Below are 20,049 nucleotides of genomic sequence, written 5' to 3'. Positions count from 1 at the left end.
CCCGTAATTATTTCTAGATTTAAGGTGAATTGAAGAGTGGAATTTGTTTGTAGTTGGAGTTGGAAAAATCTTAATCGTTAGTGGAATTGATAGGAGTGGTATTGACATAAAGGCCGTGGAGACGGTCAGAGTATCAGTGCCAGAAATGGCCTGTAGCTCTGTTAACGGTAGTTAGATGAAAATTTAACCGAAACCAAATTATTAACGTCGAGATTCTTCTCGACTTTCGTAGATAAGAATTTCCTCGTTAGTTTGATAAACTCTAACTAACCGACGATATACATCCGATGTTATAGGAGTGATCTCAAGTGGATTTGGTTAAGTGGGCTTGATTCGGTTAAGTGGGCTTGAGGAGAACGGAGCTTGCTAAGGTAGGAACCTACATATATACCAATATATGGTCTGCTTATTTTCATGCATGATTTGAATTGTTTAAATAGAAAATAGATAGTTCAGATCAACCATGCATGTATATATGATATTCATGTTTCAGATTGTATTTTCTCGCTATAAACTATATATATATAAATAGCTTTTCGTGTGAAATGATTTTTGGTAGAATCGGGATAGCGACCGCCTCGAGATTCATTCCACGTCCTCGGGATGTGTGTTGGGTCTCGGGGCGTGACATTTTATTAAAAATATTTATTAAAAAATGTTTAGTCATAATTTAGAGCAATACACAAACGCTACAGTTTGGGGCAAATTTGGGGCGTGAGAGGTGCACAAGTGCACACCATTTTGTTTCCTTCCATACACTACTACAAAAATGCAAATAGATAGCATTTAATCAATAATATATATAAAAAGACGCTATAAATGTTTTGGGGATAACATTTTCTGGTTTAGTGCTATCAAGTTTTTCAACTTAAAACTTTATAATAATTGCGTTTCTATGAATAGGCGCTATAAAATTGATTGCGTTTTACGGCAGGTCATTGTTGGACTTCAACGCCCAATTCTTAAGCCTGCTCAAACAAAAATCCCAAAAGAAGCCCACTCAAGTTTTTTTTTTTTTTTTTTTTAATCTTTCCAAACAAAATCCCTTAGAGCATCTTTAGCAGAGCAACAAAAAAAACACCAAACCAAAAAAACACCAAGCAACTTTAGGAGCAACATAAAAAACACACCAAGCAACTACGCGGTTTTGCCAAAACCGTGCCATATAGCCCGGCGCGGTTGTTTCAAAACCGCGCCACTAAAGCCCAACCGACAAAGTTTCAAGCCCACGCGGTTTTTTAAAACCGCTAGCGGTGTTCGAAACAACACCGCGTGCTACTTATATATAAACTCCAAAGCCGCTACGGTTTCGGCCACTTTCACCTCTTCTCACAATTATAAAACCCTCTCCTTAGTTAAAAAAAAACAAAAACCTACCTAAACTCTTAAAATTTGATATGGATCATTTTGAACCTTTCAACGGTGATGATTGGCACTACACAGACGACATTGGCGATGAGGGAGAAAAACCTGAGGAAGTAGAATATGGTGGGGGAGAAGACAGTGGGGAAGAAGAACCGGAGGATGTCGTGCCGACTGATAGACATCCCTATGTACTGGAGTATCAGATAAACGACTTCGATTGGCAATTTGCACCTGGAGAAGCACTTGATATGGAAGTTGTGTCTTCTACACGTGATACAAAACACGGTCGAGCGATGGCTAATACCGTAATTAATTAGTTTTGATTAAATATTTTGAATATTAATTAGTTGAGTTGACCAATTAATTATTTATCTTATAATGATTTTTTTTTTTTATAATATCAAAGATGTTTTACCGAAGTTAGATCGGCTTTACTTGGTGTTAGAGAGTGGTGGAAGGTTATTAGGAGTTTTATGAGTTTGTACATATTGAGAGATATTTTGTATACACCTTTGGGTATTTTGATTGATGGACGGATTATGAGAAGACGATTGAGCAGCCGGGTCATAGCTTTAGTAGAAAGATGGTGGAGTAGAACTCATACATTTCGAGCGAAAGGAGTTGGGTTCATGACTTCACTATGATTTACGGGTTGAGATCGTAGATAGCCAACCGATACATTTTCATACAAATTATGAGAATATGGATAGTATGCTTTGAAGTTTTCCTCGTTTGGGTCGCGGATGCTTATGATTCTTCCGGGATTAAGCTATCTCATATTAAGATCAAGATATATGGAACCCTCTTGCATCCCCGATACACGAAGCCGGAGTTAGCTTTGACCGTTTTTGATGTTTTGCCGATTCAAGATGTTAGGCTTTTTGATGTTTTTTATTGGGCATGTTTTGTTTTCCAATGGTCATTCTACGGTACGACTGGGATATTATGCTTATGTATATGATTTGCATACTATGAGAGATTATGACACTACACCATAATAGGATATTTGCAACACGCACATTTTTTGCTTTGCAACGCTTATAGAGCGTTGGTCAAAGCTCTATAAGCGTTAGCAATGTTGTAAAGTGTTACTTTATTTTGGTGAATTTCAGGAATTAATTGCTAACGCTTAAAAAGTGTTTGAGAAGTGTTACAAATTAGAAATATAAAACAAAACTTTACTTTCTCTCTCCTCTCTCTCACCGCCGCTACACTCTCCAGTCTCTTCCCTCTCTTTCTCTCTGCCCACACACACTCCACCAACTCCAAACCGTAGGCTTAAACTTTCTTCTGCAATTCGAACCCAAACTTTAAGAGATCAGTGTGTGTGCAACCAAACTTCTGCAGCCCACTCTCGTTCTTGCTCTTCAAATTGATCCCAATCCAATTTCTAGTCATTTGTTTTTTTTTGTTTTTAAATTTATGCATTTTTGAAGAAATATTTGTGGTTTTGTTTTGTATCGTTTGAACAAGCGTTTGTTAAGAGATTTTGTCAAGTAACCAGAAACTTCAATGAAGAAATTCTGTAAGCTATCTTCACAATCGTATGTTTTTGTTCGTTATAATTTCCTTTCCTTTCCTTTTCTCATATTCGCTATGTCTACTTGTTAAATCATTCTTGGTTGAATAGATTGTTTGGAAAAGACTATTTTTTTTTTGTTTATGTATTTAGTGACATTGTTGTTTTAATTCTATTCTCTGTATACTTGAATGACTGTAAATTTTAAACTTTAAGAGATCAGGTTGTGTTCTTCTCGTTTCGTGCTTCACAAGATCTTCTGATTCCTTTTTCGATTTTCTTCATTCTCATCTTGTAAGAATTTCGAGTTTATACTTCGAAATTTCTGGTGTTTGATCTATGTTTGTCATCACACTCCTACTCCTCTGAGTAAATCTTAGTAGACTTCTTGCCAATTAAGTTTGAGATGTGACAAGCCTTGGACCTGCTGTACGAGATGGGGAGTATGTTTTTGGCGTGGCCCATATTTATGCATCGTTTAATGACACCTTCATTGTAAGTATTAGGTCATTTAATTCTGTTCAGTTCGTTTCTAGATAATTGAGAGTTGAAATGTGTTTGTTTGAACTGCAGCATGTTACTGATTTCTCTGGAAGGGAAACCATGGTTCGGATTACTGGTATGGCTTCATCAATGTTTTATTATTATCTTATTTGATCTTTAATAGTTTTATTAGGCATGTGGTCTTATCGCTGAGATTTACAGTAATTTAATGTAATGTAGTTATCGTAATATATATATCTATACACATACATATTTGAATTGAATTGCAATGTTAATGCTGCTGTGCAAAATGGAAAAAAAAACTGACCCCCTTGCAATTGGATTTTATAAATGTGCTGTAAAGGAGCTTGAGAAGTTTACATTGTGTATCTTCATTTTGCTTGCAACTTCCTTTTTTTGTTATTTTTCTATTTGTTTTCTTTCTGTTTTTGTTTTGTGCACCAAGTGATATGTGTATGCAAATTATGTTCCTTTTAGTTTCATCAGTTCCAGAGTGACCATGATTTTACATTTATATTTTTCTATACTAAATACTGATTTGTAGCATAAATATCTGTACTTGTTTTTCTTAGTCAAACTTGCAATAAATGTTCTACTAAGATTTATTTGTGATGATTCACTGTAGTTTGTTGGTTGTTCTCTAAATAGCTTGTCTTGCTTTTTATGTGTTTGATTGAATGAATGCGTGGCTTGGCTGGTGTTTCCTTCTCACTTGGGGCAGTTAGCAATAAAAGAGGGGTTTTGTTGTTGGTGTTGTCCTTGGTGGGATAAATATAACGCATACATTTCTATCAAAATTATGTTTTCTTTTTTGCACGAGAGAAAATCCATGGTGCATAACTCAGTTTGTTGTGGTAAATTTTCATGAGATAGCATGAAGCTTCTATAATCCATTTTCTACCCTCATAATTTTCTTCGAAGAGAACAAACTGAGGGAGGGGCATGGGAAATATTTGATTTGGTTGGTGCAAATCAAAGTAGTAGGCTTTCCTTTTTCACGATATTTATTTACTACCAACTGAGATTTTTATCACAAAATTAAACTTTGTTTTGGTTTAAAATTTTGATTGTTTTTTTTAGTTGAATTGTATGTACATAATATTTTATTGAACCGCGTGTACTCTCTTCTACCTGTACAACTCTCTTTCTCTCTTGAAATCGTGGTCAACAGTGTTTCTCCTATCATACCCTGTTGTTATCCAGCTTCATTGGTCCTATGGAACATGAAGTAACTAGTTGCTCGTTTGCATCTGTATATGATTAAGTAGGTGAGTCAATATCTTTTGTTTATCTTTTCCTTAGCTATTGGCACTTTTTATGACCTTGTTTGTTGTTTGTGGATTTTGGTGGCATAGTCAGCTGCTTGTGCTGCGATCTGCAGACTGCTCTATGCCATACCCTTGTATGCAATGTACTTCTGTCAGCTATTGGCTGTTGGCTGGACTCTTCATTTGTTCCTATACCTACTACTATGAACAAAATGGTAGCATACTAGCAGGTAGTCCTTGGATTTTCGTACTGTTTAATATTATCTCAATCACTCAATGTTTAAATGTGAACAGTCTAAAACCTGTCCTTTCTAATCAACTCATTATGGTAACTGAATCTAATATTTCAGCTCCTTATAAGGATATTGCTCAAAGAGAGAAGAGAGCGTGTGAAAGCAGTAACTCAGGTTATGAGGCGACAATCTTTAGGGCTTGGAAATGCATCTCAGGTAATAATTTGTTAATTTAATTATGTCTAGACTAAGAATATGAACAGAGGATATGTCTTGTCTTGTCTTCCCAAACCCTTATTAAGTTAGGAGGACGTACGTGGATGGGGTTTCACCAAGTTCTCTCGCACTAATTATGTTAGATGGAAGGCAGAGAACAGGATTGTGCCTGGTGTCAATGCCAAGCTTCTTGGATGCCAAAAGTCATGATATTTTTACTTAGGCACTTTATCTGTTTTGGCTTTAACAAACCCAATATCAGGAGGACGCCAACTGATTTCCATTATACAATCTGCTGGCTTTGGTTTACCAATATCAGGAGGACGCCACTAGGGAGTAGTTTTTCAAAACTGGAAACTGGCGTATATAAAAAATGGTCGTTTATAGCTTACAAGAAGTTTTCTCCAGGAGTTCAATCATCTAATTTTTTTGAATAAAGATCATTAGTTCTGTTATTTGTTATTGGTGCATTTTCTATGTGAGTCTAGTTCCAATAACTGTAATATCACAGCATTCATGTTCTGCTCAAGCTAATAGCAGTTTTTTTTTTTTTCATTCATGAGATTGCTGTTCATGGAGTTGTATTAATGAGACAGCACTACTTGGACATGAAAATTGATGTGAACTTTTAATTAAGGCCTAAAAAATTTGCAAGTTCTTAAGCCTAGGAATTAACATGACTTTTGGACTTGAAGAATATCTTTTGTTTGATGGAGCTTTATAACCAAGGTTTTTGTTAGTAGTGTTAAATTTTTCCTGAGGAACAAGCAATGATGGAAATAATGTCGATCTGTCCTTTTTTCTGCTTTCCAGATTGACACTCCTATGTTGGCATCTGAGTTGAATAGACTTGGAGCACTTAGCCATTTTACTGTTATAAGAAAGCTTGAAGGAGGCATCTTTCCAATGGGTTTCACGAAAGAGGTTACTGATAGAAATTTAAAGGCTGGTTTGAATATACTTGGTGTTGAAAGCAGGTAAACTTTGTTTCTGATGTGATATTGTTCCATTTCATCTTTCTAAGAGAACATCTTAACAGTTTTTCTGGAAAAATTTACCATCATCCTCTTGCAAATCAATTTCACAATTTTTTAGTTAACTATTTTGCAGTGAAAAAGCCTTGTTGAATCGCCTGATGCTTGAATTACACAAATTGGACAGTGATGTCCTTGTTGGGCACAACATATCTAGGTTTGACTTGGATATTCTTCTCCACAGAGCTCAGGTTATATTTTAATATATTACGAATTTACGATATTCTTCATTTGTTCCTATACCTACTACTATGAACAAAATGGTAGCATACTAGCAGGTAGTCCTTGGATTTTCATACTGTTAATATTATCTCAATCACTCAATGTTTAAATGTGAACAGTCTAAAACCTGTCCCTTCTAATCAACTCATTATGGTAACTGTTATTTTATCCTCGATATAGAACAGAATAACTAGTGTGATCAATGTATGAAATGGTAATGAATGCATATAGACTGTTACATGCACCTTTTATGCATCTACAACCAAAAATAGTGGGAGAAAGGAATAAATCAGAAATTAACCCGTGATATATTTTTCATCTAATATTTTTGAACCTCCTTGAATATGAAACCTCCAAGAATATCAGGTTGTTTTCACCGAAACTTGATACCCAAGGCCTGCTTAGCTATACACCTTGTGTAATTTTCAATCCTAGTCCATCAAGCCAGTCCCGTCGTCAGTTTTCCAAGTGTCCAACTCCTTTTAATTCTCCCGTACTCAGGTGTGCTTCGAGCATTAGACTCTCCCCTAAACCTTCGAGGAGTATGGAATATTGTCGTTTGAGTTTTGGGGTAAGTTTTTCCAAATCTTTACTTTTTAACTTTCTTATTTGCATATACTGATTTTCGAGTAATCTAATTAGATTGTTAGCTCAATATTTGTTAATTTTTTTTGTTTCTAATTAGATTGTTAGCTCAATATCGGGGGAAGATCACCGCTACGCAAAATAACAGATGAGCAAGTAAGTTTCTTGCTACCTTATTATCAAATTCCTGTTTTGATAACTTCCCATGTTTAGTAGAAAGTACAACTTGTCTACTTGTTTTGGATACTTGTTTGGCTTGTCTATATAAACAATGAAATTAACCGTCAGTAATGTTCGTCACAGGCACATGCACTGAATTCATGTTTATAAGTTTTAACAATTGATTCACTTTTAGGAGTAAGAAGAAGTCATTAATTGTAAACGTCACTAGGAGCTTATTGAATGAATGCTTCACGTTGTTTGGTATGACGAATAATAGATCCGAGATATAGGCATTAATGGCCTGTTTTATGTAGTAGAGTGTTTGAGATTCTCCACCATCGTTTGTTTAGTAGATTGCCATGTGATCATTGTATTACCATATGCGAAATTATGTTTGTAAATGAGCTTTATAGTGTCTTGTTTGAACTGTAGGCTAAGGCAAAATTTTGCCATTTTCTCCCAAATCATTTTTTCCAAACTCTTTCTTAGGAATTTAACACTGTTTCTGAAAAGAAAAGGCCTAGGTGTATACATCATTAATGTAATATTCTCTCATTAGGTATTCGCTAAGGCAATGGTGTCACATGTGTATGGAGTGCTGATATGACTTATGAGAAGTTATGCGTGACCCTTATTGTTTGAATAAGGAGGCCATACTGTCATATTTGTCAACTAAGATGTATAGTTGTATAGGGTTTTGATTAGTTTAGCTACTTTTTCTTACTTCTTTCAAATATGAACAGTTCGCTTGGTGTTGAAGCGAAGGACAAAATGGAATTAATTTAAGGTGTGATTTTGAGGTTCTGAACAATATTCCGCCATACTATATTCAATGTATTGCTTTAATGTTGGAGTTTCTCCGATTGAATTATACTTTACAAGTTTGGGTTGGCGATAAGACTGTCATACTCTTTCTCGATTCAGGTCTTTGGCATTCAGCGCAATTCAACGAAAGTATAGCCAAGTGGTTATCGCTTCAGGTCTTTGGATTCAGGTCTTTGGATTTAAATTTATGTAATATGGGGTTTTGATTTGAAAAGTGAGTGTAATAAAGTTTTGGTGTGGATTGTTTTAGTTAATTTTTGGAGTTTGGAGTAGAATTGAGATTTGTGGCTGTGTAAAAAGAGTTGGGTATCGAAGATATAGGATTTTTGGATTAGGAATATGTATAGGAGTGTGGCTACAGCCACTACTCGAGGCGGGATGCCTATATTTGACCATGATGTTAATTCGAAGATATATTTGTGGCGGGGAAATCCTTGGAACCTTGAAGTTGATGCTGTGTGGTTAACTCCACTAATGAGGTGAGTAGCTATGGTGAAATTCAAATTCGTGTATGCTGAGCATGCTTAATATTTCAGTGGATGTATATGAACTATTGTATTTGTGACTTGATGTGATGAACAGAATTTTGACAAAGCACAAAGCAGCCCTGGATTGCATGCTGTAGCTGGGCCTGGCCTTGCAGAAGAGTATGTGGCATTGGTAAGCAAGTTGTACTTGAATTTGTTTAATTAATTGCTTGTTTTGCTATATTGCATTGAACATTGGAAACTTTACTATATATATGTATAAGTTGTTAGACATTAAAATCTCACCAATCCTGGCACTTCAGCATATTAGTAATGCTATACAAGTGTGGAAAGCGAAAACTAGAATGAAAAAATAAAAGTAAAAATAAAAATGGCGCCATACTCCAAAAAACTTCAGACTGTATTTACGAGGTTATAGTAACTAATGGATTGCCAACATGTACTTGATGAACATTATCTCCATAGTAGGAAAGTCATACAAAAATCAGCTCTTTTGAATTTCCTGACCTCTTCAATGTAAAACTCAATATATTTTGTAAGATACAAAGAAAAACATATGGACGAAAAGAGATTTCAGCTCAGGTACAATGGTGAAAGTAGTTTTCCTTTCCCTTCTCTTTTTGTTGATAAATAAGTAGTGTAATTCGACCATCACTTTTTTATTCTGTAAATGGTCCCGCAAGCACTTCTTATTGTTAATGACCATGGAACGTCCCTTAATTTGACAAACATGCTTTCCATTTTAATGTAGGCAGTTGTAAGAGCTGGAACCTTTATATTTGCTTCACATATCGGCTTATATGCAAATTATCAGCTTTTCAGTTCATGCCAACATTACTCGGTTTGTTCCTTGTCTTGTAATAGGTTTGAATTGGACAAAGAGCATCCTGATAGGAATAAACTACAGAAAGAACAGATTGGTGTTTCTCTGTCCAAAAGCTCGATAGTTCCTCGTCAGGAAAGCACCAGATCTAAGAATTCTGAGAACTCAAGGTCTCAATCTCAAGCATGTACTCCTGAGCGACTGAAATCTCCTGCTGATTTTGGTAATTTAACACCACTTTTTGTATATGAAGAAATTGTATTATATCTTCACATAATATGGGAATCTATCTAGAGTAATGGTCTCTGTGGGATCAGCTTTTGTTCCTTGAAGGTTACTGAAAATTCTTGATCAGTTTAGTAATTTCTTTAGTTTGATATGACTTTCTATTTGTTAGAGTGTGATACACCATATTGTATATGTGTGTGAGCGTGGCTATGAATACGGGCACATAGTAATATATGTTTATTGTAGGTTTAGCTGGTCTCACTTCAAAATATATGAGATTTTTTTTTTATCAGCAACCCATCAGCAACGGTTTATAACCGTTACAAACGATTTTTAAATTTTTTATTTTTAAATTCACTAACAACTTTGCAACGGTTAAGAACCGTTGGTAATATTTTTAACAAATTACTAACGCTTAAAAAGCGTTTGTGAAATAAAAAACCATTGCAAATGTTTTAAATTTGTGTATGAAAGTTATAAAAAAGAGTTAAAAATTTCTGTTTGCAACGGTTAATAACCGTTGGAAATTTCTATTTGCAACGATTATTAACCGTTGTAAATATTTCCAACACTTTACCCACGCCATATTTGCAACACTTAAAAAGCGTTGCGAAAATTATTAGCAACGGTTTTTTGCCGTTGCAAATAGCCTGTTATGGTGTAGTTCCTGGGTAGCTCAGTATATGCCACATTGATATCGGTGTTAGATATAGCTTCACAGACATTCGGAAGTAGAAGTCCTCAGATTGCAGGATTCACGGGACTTTAGAGATTTGGTTTTATGAGTACTTTCGATGTCTTTGTCTTAACATAGACATGATTGCTAATACTCGCCCTAGATTTGCTAGTTGGTCAGGGCCTCACTTGACTCGTGAAGAAGAGGCGATTAGGAATAATATCTGTATGGCTCGTGCTCAGATTGATATTAGATCATTGTCATCTATTGAGTGGAGACCTTGGCGTTTGTCTACTGCCTTTGACGATCCAGTTGTACAACATGCTTGTGTGTTGTCACATCACAAAGTTGTTTTTGCCGCACGTGACTGTCAGGTTTGGTACTGTGGTGACAGATGTTGGAGGCAGATGACTGGACGTTATAGAGTTCCATGTGCTCCCATGCCAGATGTTAGTGATGCAAAGTCGTGGGGTAGAATTCAAGTTCATAAAGTTCATGCCAGTGGTGGTCCTTGGCTAGATGCGTCTTCTTTTGTTGTTGAACAAACTGCTGATCAGTATTATAGATGGTGGAACCGTGTCTCCATGGGTCCGTTGTTGCCTCTTGTTGGTCGGGCTAGCAACTTCGAGTTTGTGGGCCTGGAAGGGATGAGACGTGAGCTACGCTATTCCTCATCCGCCACAGCCTGTTTACAACCCACAACCTCTGAATGCATATCGGCCGACTCACGTGGTTCCGCCAAGAATCCTCGGATGTTTGCCGGTGTGGACCGATGGGGAGCTTACTTATATTTCCATTCCTGAGGTGCCTCATGCTCGTTTCTTTGAGTTAGAGCCACATATTGATCAGTATACCATGATGAGTTTAATTGTTTTATTTATCTTCTTCATTATATATATAATATGTACTCACACTGTATTTTCTTGGATTTTTAGGCTGAGGTTCTAGAAAGATATGAGAACTAGGTTCTTATGTTTGATGGGATGAGGACTGCCCTGTATCATTATAGCCAAGAAAGAGAGGAGGCATATTCTCAGACATATCAGCAATCCCAGCGTGCGTATGACGAGACTCGAAAAGCGTATGAGGATATGCAACAAGTGTACACGCAACAACATCAGGGATATGAGGAACTTCAGGCTGAAGTAGTTAACCTCCGTGCAGACAGAGAAAATCATAATTATCAGATTAGGAACTTAGAAGAGCGACTTGAGCGTCAAAAGAGAGGAGAGGATCGAGTGGTAAGGGGCGAAGAAGAGAGCTAAATAAATTTGATGTAATATGATAGGTTTTGGATTATTTTGGATATTATATGATTATATCATAATCATAGATTTTGGACCGCATAATCATAATCATAGGTTTTAATTTCTTTAATTTTTTGATTTTTGAATTACAATTTTAATTTCTTCAAACAATTGTTTTTTTAACTTCTATGCACAACTCATAATTTTTCAAGTTCTATGCACCACGGTTCTTATTTTTAAAAAACGACGCGTTTTGGCAAAAACCATTGAAGCCCAAGCCCACGCGGTTTTGCCAAAACTGCGCCATAGAAGCCCATTTAGCAGCCCAAGCCCACGCGGTGTTGGAAAAACCATACTGTTTTGGCAAAACCGCGTGAATGATTTAATACAGCACCAAACCTAGAACCAAATATTGGTCGATTTGGTGTTTGGTTTGGTGTTTTTTTGGTGTTTTCATCAACATGTAGTTCTCCTGAAGTTGAAAAAACAGCAAAGCAAAAACTTCTATCATATCGGTACTCATCTTCTCCATCTTAAAAAACTCAATCTTCAATTGTTACAGTTTTATCTCTATTTTTAACAAAAACAAATATTTCTTTTGATTTTTTTTCAAGGTTGATTGAACTGCGGACGCTAAAGACTGCGACTTTTATAAAAATTGAGTCTTGGATTTCATTTGAAGAAGAGAATACGAGAAATTTATGGGGGGGGGAGGTCTATTGCTTTCGATCAAGGTAATTTACAATGATCCAATTCTTTTACAGCTCTCGATTGTGTCTTTTCATTCAATTGTTTGTATGTGTGTTTTGGGCAATCACCATAATTTAGTATAGGTTTTTAGTAAACAAGAAGTTAGGTAAGGACACATTTACATTAGTTCCTCCAGCACTACATTTTTTACTTGCTCACTGGGATCGTATATGGCTAGGAAATTGATAAATGTACCTTGCTGACCTCTAGTTATTTAAAAAAGTAAATGAAGATGATCACAGCCATTAGTTGTCGTAGCTACTCAACAATCCAGCATCGATATGATTTACTAGAGTAACTTTTTGTTGACATGTTGCATTCATTTCTCACTCAACTTCCATTAGTCACACATTATGCTTTGTATGTTGCAGTTTATTTGTAGTGATGTAGTTTAAATTCAGCCTGAAATGTTGGTTAGGTACTCTTTTAATGCTCGTTCTTTACTTTTTCCTCATGACCAGAACAGGTACATACATCTTCATATGATCCATCACTAGAAATGCATAAGATGTTAAAATTATAAACATCAGTGGGTTGAATCAACAAGTTGATTTGGACAAGTTGGGATAAGGAGGACCATTATCGGCTATTAGTATAAAAGAAATTTACATGTGAGAAAAACACTTCTCAGGAATCTTTGTCTCAAGGTATTGTCTAGCTAAGACATCATCAAAAGAGGAATAAAAATATAGAAAAAGAGGTCAAGGCTGTTGATCTATCAGTATTTAGTTCTCATAATCTCATGTACTATGGTTTCGTTAGTATATGCGTATATATGTATGGTCCTTAAGGTTTTACTTTACCCGTTTATAATTATTTCGACCAAAATATGATTAAAACACTAAGTAGTGACGAAATATATAAATAACGTAGAAAAGTAGTGAGAAAAGTGATGGTGATTGAGTGAATGATGAGACCGTACTTTTCGGTTGCCTACGTACCCAAATTATCGATGAGATCAAGTCTCAAGAACGTAGTTTTTTATAAAAAATAGTTTGATATTTATATAGGTAGAGTAGAGATTCCTTGTAACTCAAGTATTCTTGTAGCTTAAGTAATTGTAATTGAATATAACTCTCAACTGATAATTATCTCTTTGATAAGAAACGAATCTGGACATAAATTAACGTACATTAGTGGCAAGCCATGTGACTAAGGTTCAGCCTTAGACACATGAGTTAATGGGATTGTACATTGATCTGTGGTATTGCAAATTAGGCTTTAGCCCTGTCGATTAAACGAATAAAATAGATACCCCCTACTAATGGATGTTTGCCACGTAGGTAGGGGGTCGAAACACCGCCCCTTCTTTGGCATGCGAACAAAGTTCATATGGCAAAGAAGAGAAGAAAAATTAAGGAAAAAATGGAATAAGAAAAGAGTGAGCAAAATATATAACAAAGTGTCATGTGAATGTAAACGATAGGAAAATGGACTGTCGGAAAAAATTCGTGAATGAATTATTGTGAACGAAATAATGTCAAACTAACTTCTATGGGATGCAATGTAGTTAAATGAAAGATGGTTGAAGTGAGAATTGAAATGGGTGGCACATAAAAAATTGCAAAAGAAATTGATGGCAAAAACTGTACCGAAATAATTACGTAATAATAATAAAATTGATTTTGACTACTCATGCCAGTGGAAGATTTATATTAGGATTAGATAGTTAAAATTAAATGTAGGGGCAGTTTAGTAATAATAGTAATAAAAAGAAGTTAAATACTAATTTGACTCAAAGTGTTTGGATGAGATAAGAATGTGGAGTAGATAAGAATTGAGATTAGAGATGAAATTGGATTAGAAAAGAATCCCATCAGCACTGGAAAACAGCTCGACAAAACCTTATATAAGTGTTGTGCCGCATGTCCCAATCCAGGAAAAAACAGTGATTCATCAAACAGAACGTGGCTAAGGCTCCCTTGAGGCAAGTATTCGTAAACAAGTATCGTCACTCCATTGTCGAAACACAAACCCAACAACCTGACGAGAGTTCTACGTGGAAGTTCAGCAACCAACACGACCTTACTTCAGCAGATACGACAACCAAGGGTTATCAGTGTTGAGCGCTGCACGTCCGTACCTTGAAATCGTAGAAAGCTATAGCACAACAACGTGTTCGTGGTGCAAAACAATAACAAAGAGAGTCGCGTTGTCAGCTCTGTCGTCAGCAGTATCGCCAACACTGCTGCTTTATAACTCTGTGATCCTTTGTCGGGTCGACCAACAGGTACGTCTCTCTCCATTAATCTTTGATTAGATACAGACTTGCATTGGTGTGGATAAAACTAGAAAATTGCATGTGGAGGACACGAAACTCTGTGAAGAAAACGCTGTAGAAGATGGCGCCCATATTCGAAACTGAAATCAACAAACACGATGTTTATTCGCTGTAGTGTTGTCGCCATGAAGCTTTGTGGAGATAAAGTCTTGGGGGCGGTGTGTATAGAAAAAGAAAAGTGCATGTGGAGGAAGCTGCAGATGTGAAAAGAAAAAAACGAAAACTCTGTGGTGGCGAGAGATGATGGTGACGCCAGTATTCAAAAACTGAAATTAACAAACATGATACGGTGCAGCACCAGCAAAAGAAGGGTACCGTACCTGTGTTGCATTAATTTGGCCCGGTTCACCCTTGTGGAATTAGGGAACCCGGTTTTTGAGCTATCTGACCCGGTTTGTTGTTGTTGTTGTTTTGTTTTTTTTTTTTGGCAGGTGAGAAACGGCCATATTATACGGGCGAAAGATAATCGAAAAAAAAAAAAAAAAAAAAAAAAACCCCTCAATGACGATCGTAGACTTGGTGAGGTGGAAAGAAGGTGATAGATACAACGACTACACGAAGCCGCGGAGATGGTCACTTAAAAAACTACAGAAAATATTAGTAATGCGAATTTTTGCCGCACGGAGAAACACGCGGTATTACGAGAAAAATATATTTACAAAGAGTCGATGGAGAAAGGTTTCGTGCATATGTCAATTAATGTTGTAGAAGAATAAAAAAGCTGACAGAAGTTTCGTTGAGAAAAATTGCCTCAATGCCTTAGAAAAAATAATGAAGCTGTCGGAAAGTTTTAACTCGCTCGGAAAAATTGAGTCAATGCCTTAGAAAAAATAACAAAATCGTCAAAAAAATTTGCTCGAAAAGTTTTGCTCAGAAAGACCGACATGAAGCTGTTGAAATTTTTTGCCTTAGAAAAAATAATGAAGCTGATGAAATTTTCTGCTCAGAAAATTTTTCCTAGAAAAATCAGCACAATGCCTTAAAAAAATAATGAAGCTAACAAAAATTTTACTCGGAAAATTTATCGTAGAAAAATCAGCACAATGCCTTAGAAAAAATAATGAAGCTGACGAAAATTTTCGCTCGGAAAATTTCTCGTAGAAAGATCGACACAATGCCTTAGAAAAAATAATGAAGCTGACGAAAGCGAAAATTTCTCGTAGAAAGATCGGTACAATGCCTTAGAAAAAATAATTAAGCTGGCATATAGTTTTGCTTGAAACGAAAATAGTTGTACGCTGTTGTATAAGCAAAAAACTGATAATGAACCATTGGATATTCCCAAACCAATGATTATGTGATTGTGTGAACGTAATACCATAGAATTAAAAATTCTTGTGATGAAAATAAAATATAAAGTATGTGTTGGCAATTGAATATTGTTGTGATGTCAGATAACATACCTGCGGAAAATTGACAATGTTGTTGATTTATGTAGTTGAAATGAAATAGAACGAGACGCTTCCATGTAGAGAAAAACGCCCCCAATGCTAACTTAACTTGGCAAAATTAGACTAAGCGAGTGTAAAAACGTTCAAACTTCGACTAACAAAACGAAACGCGGTGACTTAGTTGGATATTATCGTAGTGATAGTAACGGACTAAGCGAACGTAAAATCGTTCAAATTTAGACTGACGAAGCTAAACATGGTAACTTCGACAGATTTTGTCGTAGTGATAGTAATGAACGAAGCGAGCGTAAAAAGCGTTCAAACTTAGACTGATGAAGCTACACGTGGTAACTTCGTCAGATTTTGTCGCAGCGATAGTAACGAACCAAGCGAGCGTAAAAACGTTCAAACTTAGACTGACGAAGCTAAACGTGGTAACTTCGTCAGATTTTGTCGTAGCGATAGTAACAGACGAAGCAAGCGTAAAAAGCGTTCAAACTTAGACTGACGAAGCTACACGTAGTAACTTTGTCAGATTTTATCGTAGCGATAGTAACGAACTAAGCGAGCGTAAAAGCGTTCAAACTTAGACTGACGAAGTTAAACGTGGTAACTTCGTCAGATTTTGTCATAGCAATAGTAATGAACTAAGCGAGCGTAAAAGCGTTCAAACTTAGACTGACGAAGCTAAATACGGTAACTTCGTTAGATTTTGTCGTAGCGATAATAATGTTGCGATGGAAACAAAATGATATTATTAGAACTGAAGTGAAAGAAATGATTTATTGAACACCAAATCTTAAAAAGTGTAAAGATAATAACGGAAAAAAACTATTGAATTGGAAACAGACGAACAAATTTTTGTCCAGTTTTTCGTTCAATTTGTCTATTTTGTCCGCTCCCTTAGTAAAATAATTTATTACAACAAGCAAGAAACGAACACTGCCGAGGCTATCGGAAATAAACTAACAATGTCAAGGCCCCATTTTGCAAATGACCAAGGTTTATGGATTGGATGGCGCTTCATCACGGGAAGTTTGACCCATATCACATATCATGTTTTTGACAAGGCATACACTTCTCAGACAAACATTTAACATCCTTTGATATGTACGGTCACTAATACTATTGGGTCATTGCCATGTGAGCGAGACTTCGCCCCCGGGAGTGGTGTTCACATAGTCTTGAATAAATTTTTTCGAGGCCTAGTAAATCGTTCGTTCTGCCCAAACAACGAAAGGCAGGATTGAGACTTGTGTCGCTGCGATAGAGTGTTTGGTCATCAGGAATTTCGGAGCATCGTCAGCTGCATGATCATCGTCGGTAGATACCGAGACATTATCAGTGTCAAGCTCGTTGGAATCATCTAACAGCATAAATGGTTAATCCAGTGTTGTCGTGACAGCGATGACTTGATTTTCCACGGATAAGTATACGATAGAATCAGGATGCCTTACATCATAACGCGGATATTGTACAATACTGATAGATGTAAAATTTAATGCAATTCGTTGAACTAAGTCTAAATAAACGTCCTATTCTATCATCGCGAACCGCATATTATCATTCAAAGTGGCTAGCAACTAGCTTAGAATAATTAATCGTAACTTAATAGCCCCCAACTGAAGAGTTGTGCGTATACTGTAAATGGCAGTTTCGTACTCAGTCATATTATGTGAAGCGTCAAAACCCAAATGTAAAGACCTCCAATTATGTCTTCATTCAGTTTCAAGATGTCAAAACCAAGACTGAAGCCAGACTTATTATGCAAACTATCGGTGTAAATCTAACAATCAGCTGATATATCCGATAAGTATTTCAAGTCATCGCCCCCGGGAGGTAATGACAATTAGGGATCGACGTGTTTCTCATCGAGTAATACGTTCGACATAGGAATATCATCGATAAGAAAATCAGCCATTAGCAAAACCAAAGTTTGTCTCGTTTTAACTGTATGAGTGTCAGAGACAATGTTGTAAGCGTTAAGGTAACTTTTTCATTCTGCGACTCGATCTGTAGACATTGCGAAAAAACTTGCACAACGGATATTCGATAAGTTTTAACTTATCAAATAAGCTTAAGACGTCTCACAACATGAAACAAGGCCAATGCAATTTTCTCAAAGCAAGAATGCCTCTATTCAGTTGAAATAAGAGCCGTACTAACAAATAATATGAGACGACCATCATCACTATCAAACGACAATGGACAAATATGAATTAGATACGCTTTGTTGAGATTCGTAAAAAATAACCATTATGAAGTCCGTATGTATTGTCTTGAACTCATGGGTAACCATTGCGAATAACGAGAATCTAATCATCACCACTTAAATGAACCCACATGCAACTATATTGTTGGCGTGTGTGACGTTGTGGTGTGATAAATACAACATCATCTACGAGAGGAATGGTTCGTTTTTTACGACGGTTGTATTAGTTGTTATGTTTGTCGTACACTTGTGCACTTTTGAAGAAGTGTTTCTCGAGACATATGACTGATATTATCCGCAACAAATGATGAAGAATCGTCAGAGGTAATAACTTCGTGCCGAATAATTTGGCGCATCGGTGGAACGGTAGCCAGGTCGCATGCAATCGGGTATTGAAAAGGAATATGAAGGAGTAGTCCGATACCGTTAGGGTGACCTTGAACCTCACATTCGTGATGATCGTCAGTAAGTGCATCGAGAACTTAGGCTCGTCAAATATTCGTCATAATTTTTATAGAACGTGATCGTCGGTTTTGAATAGGAACCGCAGACGGCGCCAATTATGTTTCGACCAAATATGATCAAAACACTAAGTAGTGACGAAAGATATGAATAACGTAGAAAAATAGTGAGAAAAGTGATGGTGATTGAGTGAATGTTGAGACCGTACCTTTCGGTTGCCTACGTACCCAAATTATCGATGAGATCAAGTCTCAAGAATGTAGTTCTTTATGAAAAATAGTTTAGTATTTATATAGGTAGAGTAGAGATTCCTTGTAACTCAAGTATTCTTGTAGCTTAAGTAATTGTGATTGAATATAACTCTCAACTGATAATTATCTTTTTGATAAGAAACGAATCTGAATATAAATTTACGTACATTAGTGGCAAGCCATGTGGTTAAGGTTCAGCTTTAGACACATGAGTTAATGGACACGCATATCGATCCACCAGATTACAAATTGGGCTTTAGTTTGAAACCTTTTGCTTACATGACTACCACATTGTCATCGCATCGGTATCTTTTAGTTTGAAACCCTTTGATTACATGACTACCACATTGTATCTTTTGCTTAGTTATATATATTTTTTCTTTTGAATTTTTCAAGGTTTGTTTGGCACTTGGGTTTTTTAGTTCATAAAAATATGTGTTATGATTTTTTTTTGGCACTTGGGTCGTTCGTTCATATAAGTTTTGTTTGGCACTTAATATTCTAAAATTTAGTATAAAAGTGGAGGTTATTATGTCCTGATCGATGGTTTCGGCCACATTATTATGCGTCGTTGTCATTTCAATATTTTGACAAGGAACTAAGGACACTTTAAACCAAATGTTGAAAGCGGAGGTAAGATTTTTTGTTGATAATGTTTGTATATACACTTGTTTCTCATTTAACAGAATATTTGTTGGTATGTTGACAGAGTTCAAAACAAACTAAAAAAAGGAAAAGGAAGGAGAAAAGCATCTATCCTAGCTGCTACGAAGTCCGCAAATGCTGGAATATGCATTTCAAACAGAAATTCTTGTGACAAGGAAGATCATCAAAAGTGGATGGTAGCCTAACTTGTGGCTTACTTGCTATTTTTGCAAGCAGGGTAACTCTAGCTACGAAATACCTACACATTTAGTCTGGTTAATTTCGACTATGAGTTTGAGGTTAATTTCGACTGGCATATGGCATTGTCTGGTTACAAATTTTCAAAGTTCAGGATTAAATAGTAGCATCTGCTTTCAAATTTAAATTCATGGTTCAGCATAGTGTCAAGCATGAGGACTGCAACAAAATGGTGATAAGGTGATATATTTACCCAATCACATAGGATAGTAAAAGTGTGGTCTCAATAGATTTTATCTTCTTTTAGTTCTATGCCACTTTGTTTTGTTTGGGATTTGCTATATGAAGCTGGATACTGGAAGTTGCAAAGTAAAAGTAAAACTTATAGGCTCAATTACTTTTACGCTTGTTTTAGTTGCTTCATTCATAAGACGTGAGGTCTTACATGAGTTACATATTTTCTT

At 36.1% G+C, this 20,049-nt stretch overlaps 1 protein-coding gene and 1 long non-coding RNA gene across 2 annotated transcripts; both read left to right on the top strand.

Annotated features, from left to right (window-relative positions):
* Positions 1 to 2,962: 2,962 nt before the first annotated feature.
* On the top strand, positions 2,963 to 5,075 carry LOC147513661 (uncharacterized). Its single transcript, XR_015215572.1, has 5 exons — positions 2,963 to 3,379; positions 3,458 to 3,503; positions 4,592 to 4,656; positions 4,744 to 4,886; positions 5,007 to 5,075. It is a non-coding gene; the product is annotated as an uncharacterized LOC147513661 (long non-coding RNA).
* Positions 5,076 to 5,077: 2 nt separating this feature from the next.
* LOC147513660 (DNA polymerase alpha catalytic subunit-like) lies at positions 5,078 to 8,594 on the top strand. Its single transcript, XM_086599550.1, has 6 exons — positions 5,078 to 5,105; positions 5,919 to 6,082; positions 6,216 to 6,330; positions 7,047 to 7,102; positions 7,852 to 8,412; positions 8,516 to 8,594. The coding sequence occupies exons 2-4, from the start codon at positions 5,931 to 5,933 to the stop codon at positions 7,089 to 7,091; spliced, it is 312 nt and encodes a 103-aa protein (XP_086455676.1). The 5' UTR covers positions 5,078 to 5,105; positions 5,919 to 5,930; the 3' UTR covers positions 7,092 to 7,102; positions 7,852 to 8,412; positions 8,516 to 8,594.
* Positions 8,595 to 20,049: the final 11,455 nt, after the last annotated feature.

Source organism: Coptis chinensis, chromosome 3 (assembly GCF_015680905.1).
Source record: "Coptis chinensis isolate HL-2020 chromosome 3, ASM1568090v1, whole genome shotgun sequence".
Taxonomy (NCBI): Eukaryota; Viridiplantae; Streptophyta; class Magnoliopsida; order Ranunculales; family Ranunculaceae; genus Coptis; species Coptis chinensis.
This window is presented reverse-complemented; position numbering and strand designations above follow the sequence as displayed.

Bases quoted from the DNA above. Each gene is read 5' to 3' on its own strand.
- LOC147513660 (XM_086599550.1), top strand. From the start codon at position 5,931: ATGTTGGCATCTGAGTTGAATAGACTTGGAGCACTTAGCCATTTTACT. The intron at 6,083-6,215 runs GTAAACTTTGTT...ACTATTTTGCAG, and splicing joins ATACTTGGTGTTGAAAGCAG to TGAAAAAGCCTTGTTGAATC. The intron at 6,331-7,046 runs GTTATATTTTAA...GTTTCTAATTAG, and splicing joins TTCTTCTCCACAGAGCTCAG to ATTGTTAGCTCAATATCGGG.